The 14822-nt window shown below is 47.2% G+C and overlaps 2 protein-coding genes across 7 annotated transcripts in view; both read left to right on the top strand.

Moving 5' to 3' along the window:
- IKZF4 (IKAROS family zinc finger 4) overlaps positions 1-3823 on the top strand; it is a 35988-nt gene extending 32165 nt beyond the window's left edge. For all 4 annotated transcript variants that reach the window (XM_053555977.1, XM_053555978.1, XM_053555981.1 and 1 more), the window contains one exon: positions 15-3823. In XM_053555977.1, coding sequence (XP_053411952.1) covers positions 15-775 — 761 coding nt within the window. In that variant the 3' untranslated portion in view covers positions 776-3823. The remainder of the gene's footprint in view (positions 1-14) is intronic.
- A 4248-nt stretch (positions 3824-8071) lies between these two features.
- On the top strand, positions 8072-11066 carry RPS26 (ribosomal protein S26). 3 transcript variants are annotated; one of them, XR_008373289.1, is made up of 4 exons: positions 8072-8219; positions 8466-8647; positions 10506-10636; positions 10961-11066. XR_008373289.1 is itself a non-coding variant. In XM_053556017.1 (4 exons), the coding sequence occupies exons 1-4, from the start codon at positions 8217-8219 to the stop codon at positions 10994-10996; spliced, it is 348 nt and encodes a 115-aa protein (XP_053411992.1). In that variant the 5' UTR covers positions 8072-8216; the 3' UTR covers positions 10997-11066. The 3 variants fall into 3 exon arrangements, 1 of the variants encoding a protein (XP_053411992.1); XM_053556017.1 differs by having other exon boundaries at positions 8466-8643; XR_008373290.1 differs by lacking the exon at positions 8072-8219 and adding an exon at positions 8268-8285.
- The last annotated feature ends 3756 nt before the right edge of the window (positions 11067-14822 follow it).

The following is a 14822-nucleotide window of genomic DNA, read 5'->3' as shown; positions in this document are numbered from 1 at the left end:
CCTCTTCCCCACAGGTGAAAAGCAGATGCGCTTTAGCCTCTCAGACCTCCCCTATGATGTGAACTCGGGTGGCTATGAAAAGGACGTGGAGCTGGTGGCACACCATGGCCTGGAGCCTGGCTTTGGAGGTTCCCTGGCCTTTGTGGGTGCAGAGCATCTGCGTCCCCTCCGCCTGCCACCCACCAATTGCATCTCAGAACTCACGCCCGTCATCAGCTCTGTGTACACCCAGATGCAGCCCCTCCCTACTCGACTGGAGCTTCCAGGGTCCCGAGAAACAGGTGAGGGACCTGAGGACCTGGCTGACGGAGGTCCCCTCCTCTACCGGGCCCGAGGCCCCTTGACTGACCCTGGGGTATCCCCCAGCAATGGCTGCCAGGACTCCACAGACACAGAGAGCAACCACGAAGATAGGGTTGGGGGTATGGTATCCCTCCCTCAGGGTCCCCCATCCCAACCACCTCCCACCATTGTGGTGGGCCGGCACAGTCCTGCCTACGCCAAAGAGGACCCCAAGCCACAGGAGGGGTTATTGCGGGGTACCCCAGGCCCCTCCAAGGAAGTGCTTCGGGTAGTGGGCGAGAGTGGTGAGCCCGTGAAGGCCTTCAAGTGTGAGCACTGCCGCATCCTCTTCCTGGACCACGTCATGTTCACTATCCACATGGGCTGCCATGGCTTCAGAGACCCTTTTGAGTGTAACATCTGTGGTTACCACAGCCAAGACCGGTACGAATTCTCTTCCCATATTGTCCGGGGGGAGCATAAGGTGGGCTAGCGACCTCTCCCTCTCCCCTCAGCCCACCACCTGACTGCCCTACCTACAGCAGGTGTCAATCCCTGGCCCCACATCCCAAGTTTTGCTTTGTTAGTCCCCACTACTGGCTACCTGACTTCACACCTGAGCCTGACCCTTCCTCACCTGTTCTCCACTCCCCTGACTGATTTAAGCATTGTGATGAAACAAGTCTTTTGCTTATGTTTCTCATTTTTCTCTTCTCCCTCATTCCAGCATATTTGCTGTGTTATTTATTAATTAGTTGATTTTTTTCTTTTGCTTTTTTTTAACTTATGTCAGTCGCTTGCCACTCCCCAAGTCCCCTGCCCACTCTTCCCTTAGGCCTAATTTTTCTCTCTTTGATCCAGTGTCCTCCAACAGCCCCAGAGTAGGAAGCCCCTCTTAGTGCTTGCTAAGAGACCCCACGCTTCTTGCTTTGAGTCCTCACCTTTTACATTATTGAATTCTTCAGTTTTGATGCTGATGCCTCCCTCTGGCCCTCCCTTAGCTCTGTGGCATTATATCTCCTCTCTGGGACTCTTCAACCTGGTACTCCATACCTCTCGTGCCCTCTCACTTTAGGCAGCTTGCACTATTCTTAAATGAATAAAGAATTATTTCCTCGTTTGGAAGTAGGAGAGCCTGAAAAAATTCACCCAGGCACTGTAGGACTGAGGGTCCTCTTGCTGTTCCCCTAGTAATATGAGTTCCTCAAATCCTACATACAGGATCTCCCTCTAGGATGTGATATATCTCTTGTCTCTTGTCGAACAGCCCCTCAATACTGCTCTAGTCTCTTTAACCTGCCAGTCCATTCAGTGGCGGCTTTTCTCTCCTTGAAGTGCCCCAATTTTATATTCTCAGGGGCCAAGGCTAGGTCTGCAACCCTGTCTCTGACATATTGGGAGCCACAGGTGCCTAATTGGGAACCAGGGTGGGTGGGTCAATATTCTTCTTTTTATCCTCCACCTCTTAAACTCATTCACTCTAGTGACCTTCCTAGGCTCTCATGGGCTTTTTGTGCCCCTTCCTATGAGAAACTAGTGGGTTGCTGCCTGATGACGAGGGGTTATCTCAATTCCTCAGTCATGCTGCCTTCTGTTTTTCTCTTCCAGCAGGATTCACCCTCTCATTCCTGGTTCCTGGGCCTATTCTTAGGATCAGTGGCAGAGAGAAGCATGTGTCTCTTTTCTCTCTTCAAATTTTCAGTATAACCAAAAATTATCCCAGAATGTGCAGAAGCACGTGCCCCATTCCACCCCTGTTCCAGCATGACTGGCATGGGCACAGCTGAACCCGGGTCATCTTTTACTGCCCCCTTCCACACTCAGCTCCCAGACACAGGATAGGAGGGGGCATTCTTCATGGCTACTGCAGAGACTTCTGGCTATTTGGATAAGCTAGGATTCGTGAGAAGGGGCAGAAGGAGATACAGCTCCACTGCAAGGGGAGGTCTCTTTCTACAAGAGTTTTCTGCCTGAGGCCACAGCCATCCCACTCTCTGCTTCCTTGAGATTCAAACCAAAGGCTGTTTTTCTATGTTTAAAGACAAAAAAAGTAAAAACCAAACACAACACCTCACAAGTTGTAATTCTTGGTCCTTCTCTTTTCCCTTCCATCTTTCTTTCCACATGTCCTTTCCTTATTGGCCCTTTTGCCTCCTACTTTTCTCACTCCCTATCAGGGATATTTTAGGGGGATGGTAAAGGGTGGGCTAAGGAACAGATCCTGGGATTGGGGCTCTTAAGGGCTCTAAGAGGAGTCTGCCTTCCCTCTTCTTATGGGAAGGGAGACCCTAAAAAACTTCCTTCTCTTCCTCCTTTTTCTTCCCCATTACATGGTTTCCCCAAGAGAACCAGATTGGTAGGGAGAGGCATCATGGGGTAATTGTTCCTCCTTGACAATGTAGCAATAAGTAGATGCTGCCAAGAGCAGAGGATGGGGGAGTTAGAGGATAGTGGTCTCTAGTGAAGGGAAGAAACTTCTCAACAGCACCCCAAGCTCCTTGTTTCAGGATGGCAGCAGAGCTGAGATTAGTATATGGGCTTTCTCTGAACTATTCTGGTTATTGAGCCCCTTCCCATTAAACTGACCCCTCCCACCTCTTCTGTGTCTGCTGTGTATTTGGTGACACTTTAAAAGGACTAGTCCCTTCTTGGGTATCAGAGCCTTAGGGTGCCCCCATCCCCTCCCCAGTCAGCTTTGGCACCTGTAACCTCCCGGAACATGAAGGACTATGCTCTGAGGCAGTACTCGTGCCGGTGAGAGCAGAGACTGGAAGGGCAAGACCAGGTGCTAAGGAGGGGAGAGAGGGGCACCCTGTCTCTCTCCAGACCATCACTGCACTTTAACCAGGGTCTTAGGTACAAAATCTTACTTTTCAGAGCCTTCCAGCTCTGGAACCTCAAACATCCTCATGCTCTCTCCCAGCTCCTTTTGCATAAAAAAAGTAAAGAAAAAGAGAAAAAACACACACACACACACACACACACTGAAACCCATGTGGAGAAAAGAGGTGTTTTCTTTTATATTGCTATTCAAAATCATACCACACACAAAAGAATTTCTAAGTAGACACTTTTTCAAACCTTTGTTTTTTTGTGTCAGTGTCCAAGCTGCAGATAGGATTTTGTAATACTTCCGGCAGCTTCTTTTCTTGTGTACATAATATATATATATATATATTTTTAATCAGAAGTTATGAAGAACAAAAAGAAAAAAAAAAAAACACAGAAGAAAGTGCAATACCACCTCTCTTCTCCCTATCCTAGGGTTTCCTTTGTAGCCTATGTTTGGTGTCTCTTTTAACCCTTACCTCTTTACTTCCTCTTGTCCTCTGGTTCCCCTGACCCCTGTTTGTTTTTGTTTTGTTTTTAAGTTTTTCTCCTTTCTCAAAGGGAGTTAAACTAGCTTTTGAAAATTATAGCAAAGCATTTTGTATATGTAATATATTGTAAGTAAATATTTGTGTAATGGAGATATACTACTGTAAGTTTTGTACTGTATTGGCTGAAGGTCTGTTATAAATAAACACGAGTAATTTAACACTGCTGGTTGTTTCTGCAGATTTCCTTTGCTGTATGTTTTACCAATTACTAAATAGTTTAGAAGGTGAACAACTCCAAAATGTAGAGGAAACAAAACAGGAGTGCTCAAATTGTTACTGCAGAACCAAAGAATCTTCAGCCTAGAATGGGAAGTAGAGGAGTGCTTCAGGATAGCAGAGAAAGCCTAACTTGTCTATCCAAGGCAGAAAAGTATCAAACTTTTTTTTATTTGATTTTTTTTTTTTTGAGACAGAGCCTCAAGCTGTCGCCCTCAGTAGAGTGCCGAGGTGTCATAGCTCACAGCAACCTCCAATTTGGGCTCAAGCGATCCTCTTGCCTCAGTTTTTCTATTTTTAGAAGAGACAGGGTCTCACTTTTGCTCAGGCTAGTCTTGAACTCGTGAGCTCAAGCAATCCACTTACTCGGCCTCCCAGAGTGCTAGGATTACAGGCGTGAGCCACCGCACCCAGCTTTTTCTTTTTATTGAGTCTCAATAAAAGTAGCTGGGACAAAAGGTGCAGCTCACTCTGCGCCTTTAGTCTGTCACCCTGGGCAGAGTACTGTGGTGTCATAGGTCACGGCAACCTCAATCAAACGGCTGGGCTCAAGCAATCCTCTTGCCTCAGCCTCCTCAGTAGCTGGGACTATAAGCACCTGCCCCAGGCATATCAAACATTTTTTTAAATTTACATACCTCCACACCCCACACCTGGAACCATATAAACATTTTACTTTTTTTTATTTTATTTATTTATTTTTTTTGTAGAGACAGAGTCTCACTTTATGGCCCTCGGTAGAGTGCCGTGGCCTCACACAGCTCACAGCAACCTCCAACTCCTGGGCTTAGGCGATTCTCTTGCCTCAGCCTCCCGAGTAGCTGGGACTACAGGCGCCCGCCACAACGCCCGGCTATTTTTTTGGTTGCAGTTTGTCTGGGGCCAGGTTTGAACCCACCACCCTCAGTATATGGGGCCAGCGCCTTACCGACTGAGCCACAGGCGCCACCCCATATAAACATTTTAAAAGTAACCAGTATGTGCAAAGCACATTATATGCTCAGGGAGATAAAAGTCATGATAATATGAGTGATGATGCTGGGCACAGTGGCTCTGGCCTGTAATCCTAGCCCTCTGGGAGGCTGAGGTGGGTGGATTGCTTGAGCTCATGAATTTAAGACCAGCCTGAGCAAAAAAGCAAAACTCCATCTCTTGAGTCAAAAATAGAAAAACTAAGCCAAGAGGATCACTTAAGCCCAAGAGTTGGAGGTTGCTATGAGCTATGATGCCCCATCACTCTACCCAAGGCAACTGCTTGAGACTTGTCTCCAGAAAAAAAAAAAAAAGGAGGCACCCATAGCTCAGTAGTTAGGGTGATGACCACATGCTCCAGGGCTGGTGGGTTCAAACTCAGCCCAGGCCTGCTAAAAAAAAAAAAAAAGCCGGGCATTGTAGTGGGCGCCTGTAGTTCTAGCTACTAGGGAAGCTGAGGCAAGAGAATCCCTTAAGCCCAAGAGTTTGAGGTGAGCTGTGACACTATGGCACTCTACTAAGAGTGATATAGTGAGACCCTGTCTCCAAAAAAAAAGAAAACTGAATCATGAAAATGATAGGATCAGGTGGGCATGGTTGCTCACACCTGCAATCCTAGCACTCTGGGAGGTCAAGGTGGGTGGATTGCCTGAGCTCACAGGTTCCAGACCAGCCTAAGAAATTGCGAGATGCCATCTCTGAAAAATAGCTAGGTGTTGTGGTGGGCTCCTGTAGTCCCAGCTTCTTGGGAGGCTGAGACAAGAGAATCACTTGAGCCCAAGAGTTGGAGGTTGCTGTGAGCTATGACACCATGGCATTTTACTGAGGGTAACATAGTGAGACTCTGTCTCAAAAAACAAAAATTAAAATTAAAAATAACAAAACAAAACAAAATAGATTTTAGCCCCCAAAATGTTAAAACATGATAGAAAAGAAGATGAATCTAGAGTGTTCAGACTCAAGAATAATTCATGAATGAAAAACTGGTTTCCGGGCGGCGCCTGTGGCTCAAGGAGTAGGGCGCCGGTCCCACATGCCGGAGGTGGCGGGTTCAAACCCAGCCCCAGCCAAAAAAAAAAAAAGAAAAATTGGTTTCCAGCTCGGTACCTGTAGTGAAGTGGTTATTGCGGCAACCACATACAATATCCAACCCACCCCCAAGGGTGGCAGATTCAAACCCGGCCCAGTCCAACTAAACAATTACAACAAAAAATAGGTGGGCATGGGCAGCACCTGTGGCTCAGTGGGTAGGGTGCTGGCCCCATATACCGAGGGTAGTAGGTTCAAACCTGGCCCCAGCCAAACTACAACAAAAAAATAGCCGGGTGTTGGGGCAGGTGCCTGTAGTCCCAGCTACTTGGGAGGCTGAGGCAAGAGAATCGCTTAAGCCCAAGAGTTGGAGGTTGCTGTGAGCTGCCAAGGGCAACATAGTGAGACTCTGTCTCAAAATATATATATATATAAAATAATAATAAAAAATAGAAAAATTGGTTTCCATCTATCATCGTCAATCTAAATGCTGTAAGACCCCCTTGCCATTCTAGTGTCTGAGCGCTAAGAGGCCCCTTTACTACATTAGTGTCTTTAATTTTAGAGACAATTGGGTTGTTAGCTGTCCAGGACAGCCACTCCCACTCAATGCTCGAGTCTTCCTGATGGCTTTCCGAGGTACATGAAGCTTATATGCAAGAGTGTTTCAGTCAGGGTCCCGACTCACCGAGTAGTGAAATCACTACTAGTGGTTTTGGATCAGAGTTTTTCTTTCTTGCTTTGCTGTGTGTGTGTGTGTGACAGTCTCGCTATGTTGCCCTTAGTAGAGGGCCGTAGCGTCACAGCTCACAGTAACCTCAAACTCTTGGGCTCAATGATCCTCTTGCCTCAGTTGTTCTTTTTTTTTTTTGTAGAGACAGAGTCTCACTGTACCGCCCTCGGGTAGAGTGCCATGGCATCACACGGCTCACAGCAACCTCTAACTCTTGGGCTTACGCGATTCTCTTGCCTCAGCCTCCCGAGCAGCTGGGACTACAGGCGCCCGCCACAACGCCCAGCTATTTTTTTGTTGCAGTTTGGCCGGGGCTGAGTTTGAACCCGCCACCCTCGGCATATGGGGCCCGCGCCCTACTCACTGAGCCACAGGTGCCGCCCCAGTTGTTCTTTTTTTTTTTAGACGAGGTCTCACTTTTGCTCAGGCTGATCTGAGCTCAAGCGATCTGCCTGACTTGGCTTCCCAGAGGGCTAGGATTACAGGTGTGAGCCACCACACCCGGCCTTGGATCAGGGTTTCTTAAAATAAAACAAAGACTAGAACACATCAATGCACTTGTGTCGGAAGGTAAGTATTGTTTCACGAAGCTGTTTCAGCTCTGTATGTGCGTGTATCTGTGTTTGTGTGTCTACGGGGTAGCAATGTAAAATGTAAATTTGTGCTATGTGTCTGGGTCAAAAACGTTTAAGTCACTGGTCCAGGATATACTTCTGTCCATTTGTTGGTTAGGTAAGATATAAACATAGCACAGTAGAACCAGAACATCTTACTAGCTGTGTTTGCTCGGGTAAGTTATTTAACTACTCTGCATCTCAATGTTTCAATCTTTAGAATGAGGATAATAATAGTACCTACCTTACAGGCTTGTTGGACTTAAATTAGTTAATATTTATAATGGTTTACCTCAGTGCCTGGCACTGTGATAATAGGATACAGGGATAAAAAGGTGATTGAGAAACAGCACCCGCACCAACACACTTATCCATGGCCCTCGCTATACGGTTTTCTCCATAGTGGAAGGAATTCACAAAATATTTCCTCTCGGGGCTTCCTCTTCGCTATCTTACACCTAGCAGCAGGACCGTCAGGGAAATGAGTCCAGGACGTCCCCGGTGGCGAAGCGCCACCTTCAGTCTAAGGACTTGGGGTTAGGGGCCGCGCGACTGCGCACTACAACTCCCATAAAGCCTCGGTCCTTCTCCAGCCTCTAATAGAGAACGAGTCCTGCCGGTTAGCACCTGGCAACTTCCGCTCATAGTGCCCCGTAAACCGGAAATTAAATCGCCTATAATTACATCCGGGGTAGGGGTCGCAATGCTTTCCTTGAGACTCATAACGATTCATAACGCCGATTTTCTTCCGCCAGCAGACTAAATAGTCCCACGAACATTTTTGTTCTGCAGAAAAAATAAATTCTAGGAATGCCATTTCATCCTATATTTCAGCATAAATGCTGAATAATACCAAAAATTTAAGTAAAGTGGATTGTCAACTTTGACGTCCCTCTCCTAAGGATTCTTATGGGATAAGCGTAGGGATCTCGTGATATTTAAGGGAGCCCGTCGGGATACCGGATCCTCTTTCGCGTCCTTGCTTTGAAGATGGTGAGTTGTATCTCGTGGTGAGCGCGGGGCCCTGGGTGGAGGCTGAGAAAAGCAGATTCTGGTAGTGTAAGGATTTGAGAGCCTAACGGGCAGGCTGCACCTGTGCTTTCGGGCTTGAAGGGTTTTGCGGAGAAACAGATCTAAGAGGCGCCTTCCTAGCGGATACCGGCGCGGCATGTAGCCGGAAGGGGGCTGGGGGCTGGGTAAGTTGGCGCCGCTTTCCTAACAATCTCAATCCTGATCCAGACAAAGAAAAGAAGGAACAACGGTCGTGCCAAAAAGGGTCGTGGCCATGTGCAACCTATTCGCTGCACGAACTGCGCCCGATGCGTTCCCAAAGACAAAGCTATAAAGAAGTTCGTCATTCGGAACATAGTGGAGGCCGCGGCTGTGAGGGATATTTCTGAAGCGAGTGTCTTCGACGGTAAGTGAGCATGGTACTGTGTAAGGATCCTAGTACCTAAAGCCTTCCTCTTTTGAAGGCTGCGTTCGTTTTAGCGTCTCAGGCAATTTCCACCTATTTCAAGATGGTTGCTATTAGAAGGAAAAGGCAAGTCTGTCTTTAAAAAGATAAAGATGGGGGCGGCGCCTGTGGCTCAGTCGGTAGGGCGCCAGCCCCATATGCCGAGGGTGGCGGGTTCAAACCCAGCCCCGGCCAAATTGCAACAAAAAAAAAAATAGCCGGGCGTTGTGGCGGGCCCCTGTAGTCCCAGCTGCTCGGGAGGCTGAGGCAAGAGAATCACTTAAGCCCAGGAGTTGGAGGTTGCTGTGAGCTGTGTGAGGCCACGGCACTCTACCGAGGGCCATAAAGTGAGACTCTGTCTCTACAAAAAAAAAAAAAAAAAAGATAAAGATGGTGCATCTTACAAGGATATATGTGAAACTTGGTGAATGTGGAATGTAAGTGTTTTGGCACAGTAACTGAGAGAATGCTAGGAAGGCTATGTTAACCAGTGTGATGAAAGTGTGTCAAACAGTCTGTGAAGCTAGTGAATGATGCCCCATGATCATATCAATGTACACAGCTATGATTTAATTAAAAAAAAATAAAAAGATAATGATAATAAGCTAATGGGACCGGGCGCGGTGGCCCAGGCCTGTAATCCTAACACTCTGGGAGGGTGAAACGGGAGGATTGCTTGAGCTCATGAGTTTGAGACCAGCCTGAGCAGCAGTGAGACCCCCGTCTCTGCTAAAAGTAGAAAAACTAGCCAGGCGTTGTGGCGGGCTTGTGTAGCCCCAGTTATTCGGGAGGCTGATGCAGAATGACACCTTGAGCCCAAGAGTGAGCTGTGATGACGCAGGGCGACAGAGTGAGACTCCGCAAGAAAAAAAATATTAGGTAATAAGATTCAGGGCTGGTGCCCCTGTGGAAGGAGTTGGATTCTTGGCTTATTAGGGGTGTGGATTTAGTTCCCATGATGCCAAGATGAGCCTACACGATGGTATTGGTTTGTGAAACTGATAGTTGTACTTAATGTGCTTGGGTATCAGAAGCTGAACATTCCTTTTGAATAGATTTATTTCTTTATTTTTTAGACAGAGCCTCAAGCGTCGCCCTGGGTAGAGTGCTGTGGCATCACAGCTCAGAGCAACTTCAAACTCCTGGGCTTAAGTGATTCTCTTGCCTCAGCCTCCCAAGTAGCTGTGACTACAGACGCCAGCCACAATGCCTGGCTTTTTTTTTTTGGTTGTAGTTGTCATTGTTGTTTGGCGGGCCAGGGCTGGATTTTAACCCACCAGCTCTGATGTATGTGGCTGGTGCCTTAAGCCACTTGAGCTACAGGCACCGAGCCTGAACATTTAGCTTTGGTAGTGAGAAAGTTTTTTTGTTTGTTTTTTTGGCCGGGGCAGGGTATGAACCTGCCACCTCCAGTATTGGGCCGTGGCCCTACTCCTTTGAGCTACAAGCGCCACCTTTTTTTTTTTTTGTAGAGACCGTTTCACTTTATCGCCCTCAGCAGATTGCCGTGGCTCTCACAGCAACCTCTAACTCCTGGGCTTAGGCGATTCCCTTACCTCAGCCTCCCAAGTAGCTGGGAGTACAGGCGCCTGCCACAACGCCTGGCTATTAGTTGCAGTTAGGCTGGGACTGTGTTTGAACCCGCCACCCTCAGTATATGGGGCCAGTGTCCTGCCCACTGAGCCACAGGCCCAGCGAGAAGGTTTTGTAGTTGTACCTGACAGATGCTTAAATAAGCTTAGTTTTGACTGAGTACAAACGAGAAAGACCAGTGCAAGGTAGGTAAATTACTTAACATTAAATTTCTCTTTTCTGTTCCTCAGCTTATGTGCTTCCCAAGCTCTATGTGAAGCTACATTACTGTGTGAGTTGTGCCATTCACAGCAAGGTAGTCAGGAACCGTTCTCGGGAAGCCCGCAAGGACCGAACACCTCCACCCAGATTTAGACCTGCGGTGAGTATTTTAAAAGGAGAACCTGGAAGCCAGAAAGTAATGGCTAAAAGTATTTTTCCTCATGTGACACAAGAAGTGTCAAATTAAGGTCTCTGACTAAGGTTAAGCTCTTAAGGCAAGTGAGACCCCCCCACTGAGACATTTTTCTATAGACCCTTTAAAATCTTAGGAGGAGGAGGAGTAGTCTCCTTCCATACCTGCCTGCTTTACATGCATTTGTAACAATACATTGTTAGAGGTTGGTGGTTGAGTTCTTTGGAGGTGCGGAGGGAGGTCTTAAGTTTATGGGGTTTGATTTACTCTTCTGCTTCTCTGTCTTAATAGGGTGCTGCCCCAAGACCTCCACCAAAGCCCATGTAAGGAGTTGAGTTCTTGAGGACTGAAGAATAACTATCCTTTGGGAAAAAAATAAAATGGAAATTATACTTAATGTAGCCTGTTGAGTGTATCTGTGCCTTATACCAGGTGTTGAAATACAAATTGCCATGTATTTTTTCATTGCAAAGAAAGTTTACCTCTGGTGCCTGTGGCTCAGTGAGTAGGGCGCCGGCCCCATATGCCGAGGGTGGTGGGTTCAAACCCAGCCCCGGCCAAACTGCAGCAAAAAAATAGCCGGGCGTTGTGGCGGACGCCTGTAGTCCCAGCTGCTTGGAAGGCTGAGGCAAGAGAATCGCGTAAGCCCAAGAGTTAGAGGTTGCTGTGAGCCGTGTGACGCCACGGCACTCTACCCGAGGGCGGTACAGTGAGACTCTTGTGTCTACCAAAAAAAAAAGAAAGAAAGTTTACCTCTGTAAATTAAACTTGTGGTCTTCCGTGACCTCCAAAATTTTGATAGCTGTTTGACAAAGGGGGAGAGATCAGGATCTGAGTGTTGGATTAATTCAGCCTGGGCAAGCTTAAGTTGGCATCTTAAAAAGGCAGAAATCTCTAGGAGAGTTAAGGGAGAACTAAACTGTTGGGACATTGGGAGGTGACTTTGACTGATGTGTTCATACATGTGGACAGCTTCAAAGCTGTTCCAGGATTCATATTCAGATCTTAAACTTTCTACCTTTGTAATTGGTTTGCTGGTAAACTGTTTACCGAAGGTTTGTCTTTCTCTAGTGCATTTCTGGGGATTCATGGGGAAAAAAGTTAACAAGGGGTATATATATTTTTATATCTGAAAGATCCACTTCTGGCTGGATTGTTAAGGACCAACTTTGCCAAAGGAGTTAATGCATTTTTCCTATAGTCAACGTGGTAACATGGAGATTCCAGTAATATACCTTATACTGAAAAATGCATTCTTTGTGTCTCTTTATTTTGAGACAGCCTCGAGCTGTTGCCTTGGGTAGAGTGCTGTGGCCTCACAGCTCACAGCAACCTCCAACTACTGGGCTTAAGCGATTGTCTTGCTTCAGCCTCCCAAGTAGCTGGGACTACAGGCGCCCGCCACAACACCCGGCTATTTTTTGGTTGTAGTTCGGCGGGCCTGGGCTGGACGTATCTCACAGCAACCTCCAACTCTTGGGCTCAAGTGATTATCTTGCCTCAGCCTCCCAAAAACATGAGATTACAGGCTCCCAGCTATTTTTTTTGTTTTTGTTGAGACAGTCTCACTATGTTGCCTCAGAGTGCTATGGTGTCACAGCTCACAGCAACCTCCAACACTTGGGCTCAAGCAATTCTCTTGCCTTAGTCTTCCCAAGTAGCTGGGACTACAGGCACCCACCACAACGCCTGGCTATTTTTGTTGGCAATTGTCATTGTTGCTTAGCTGGCCCTGGCCGGGTTTGAACCCACCACTGTCGGTGTATGTGGCTGGTGCCACAAACTGCTACCAAGCTCAATAGCGTGAGCACCAAGCCAGCTCACGCTATTTTTAGAGATGGGCTCTCAACTCTTGCTCAGGCTGTTCCCAAACCCATGAGCTCAGGCAAGCCACCCGCCTCTGCTTCTCAAGAGTGGAAGGATTATAGGCGTGAGCCATCTTGCCTGGCCCTTTACAAGAAATAAAAGCTGAGACTGGGCACTGTGGCTCACACCTATAATCCTAGCACTCTGGGAGATTGAGGTGGGTGGATTGCTCATGAGTTCGAGACAAGCATGAGCCAGAGCAAGACTGCCATCTCAAAAAAAAAATCCAGGTGTGCTGGCCCCATGTAATCCCAGCTGTTAGAGGTTGAGGTGAGAGAATTGCGTTAGCCTAAGAGTTTGAGTTTGCTGTGGTGCCACTGCACTCCACTGGAGGGCAACAAAGTAAGACTGTCTCGAAGACCAAAAATGTAGCTTGGCACCTGTGACTCAAGTGGCTAAGGCGCCAGCCACATACACCTGAGCTGGCAGATTCGAATCCAGCCCAGGCCCGCCAAATAACAATGACAGCTGCAACCAAAAAAATAGCAATATTTTTTTTCAATTGCCAGGTGTGGCCATCCACAATGGCTCACACCTTGAAACCCAGTATTTGGGGAGACAAAGGTGGGAGGATTGCTTGAGCCAAGGAGTTAAATGTTGCAGTGAGCTATGGTGACATTTTTTCAGTAGTGATAGTATTCTATTTGGAATACAGAAGGAGTAAAAAGCACCAGAGCTTCTGGCTAAGAAAGACCCAAGTTGCAGCTTTCACCCATGGGTCCTTTGTCCAGGGCAGTGGTTCTCAACTTTCCTAATGCCACAGCCCTTTATTACAGTTCCTGTGGGTCATGACCCACAGGTTGAGACCCACTGGTCTAGGGGTATATATCACGTTTTGGCCAGGACTTGGTGGGTGGAAAATCACCTTTATAAATTTAATAACTAGTGAATGAATGTAGTCCCTCTCCTGGGGCAAGGTTATTCTTTGCGGTTTTTATCTCAGGGAAGGGATTAGGGTTCGTGCTCCCTGCTCCAGGTGGAACCACCCAAAACCTAGAGCCCAGAGAGTATGACCTGGAAAGGGCAGCCAGAGATGGGGGTCTGATTTCTGAGCTCCTTGGGCCTCGGGAATGGAGGTGAGAGGTGTCCTGTCCAGCCCTGATGGGGAATCCTACATCCTCCAAATAGAAGCTCTAATTGCCCTTAAGGGTAAAGGGGTGCTGACTGCTCCAAACTGCTTCCTGCTGAAGATAGACGGTGATAAAGGGGGACAGTTAAAGGTTCCTCACAGGAGGGTGATCTAGAGTTTTGTGGTAAATGGAAATCTGGGTTGATGTCCCTAGCTTGGGGCAAAATGTTAGGGTATTTTCTTCATGAAATTGCCCAGACATAGAAAACTGGTCCTTTGTCCAGCCTTGAATGGTAAATAACCCTGCATCAATAGAAGGGGGCAGTTAGAGTTTCTGTGGAGGAAGGGTGATCCAGGGGTCCACAACAGAATCAGGTCTTGGACTGGAACCCATTTTCACTGTTTCTGGCCTGATATCATCTCTGGAAGACAAATCTGATTGGTACATATCTGAAAGCCAAAGATTGCCTTTTGAATTTAAAAGTTCAGTAAGGTTGTGAGAAGCATAAACACTTAGGGGAGGCTGGGCATGGTGGCACATCCTGTAATCCTATCACTCTGGGAGGCCGAGGTGAGTGGATTGCCTGAGCTCACAGGTTTGAGGCCAGCCTGAGCAAGAGCAAGACCCTGTCTCTAAAAATAGCCAGGCATTGTGGTGAGCCCCTATAGTCTCAGCTACTTGAGAGGCTGAGACAAGAGATCATTTGAACCTGGAGTTTGAGGTTGCTGTGAGCTATGATGCAAGAGCACTCTACTGAGGGTGACAAAGTGAGACCGTCTCAAAAAAAAAAAAAATGGTCTCGTCCCATAGTTACTTTAATTGCTTCTGAGGTTAAGAGGGCTACAGCTGCTACAACTAAGATAAGCTACAGATTGTAAAATGGGACCCTGGTGTTGGGTCAAGACTCCTAGACAGTCTGATCTATAGGGCAATTCCAGTCTGATCTATAACATACAGTTTAATGGGGGGTCCTCAAACTTTTTAAACAGGGGACCAGTTCACTGTCCATCAGACCGTTGGAGGGCCAGACTATAGTTTAAAAAAAAAAAAAAAAACTGAACAAATTCCTATGCACACTGCACATATCTTATTTTGAAGTAAAAAAAACAAAACAGGAACAAATACAATCACACCGCTGAATGTGGCCTGCAGGCCGTAGTTTGAGGACCCCCGGTTTAAATTGTCTGGTAGGAAGACTTAAAGCAGGGGCCTATGGG

This window comes from Nycticebus coucang, chromosome 12 (genome assembly GCF_027406575.1).
Source record: "Nycticebus coucang isolate mNycCou1 chromosome 12, mNycCou1.pri, whole genome shotgun sequence".
Lineage (NCBI taxonomy): Eukaryota > Metazoa > Chordata > Mammalia > Primates > Lorisidae > Nycticebus > Nycticebus coucang.
The sequence above is the reverse complement of the archived record's forward strand: the minus strand, read 5'-3'. Positions and strand labels throughout refer to the sequence as shown.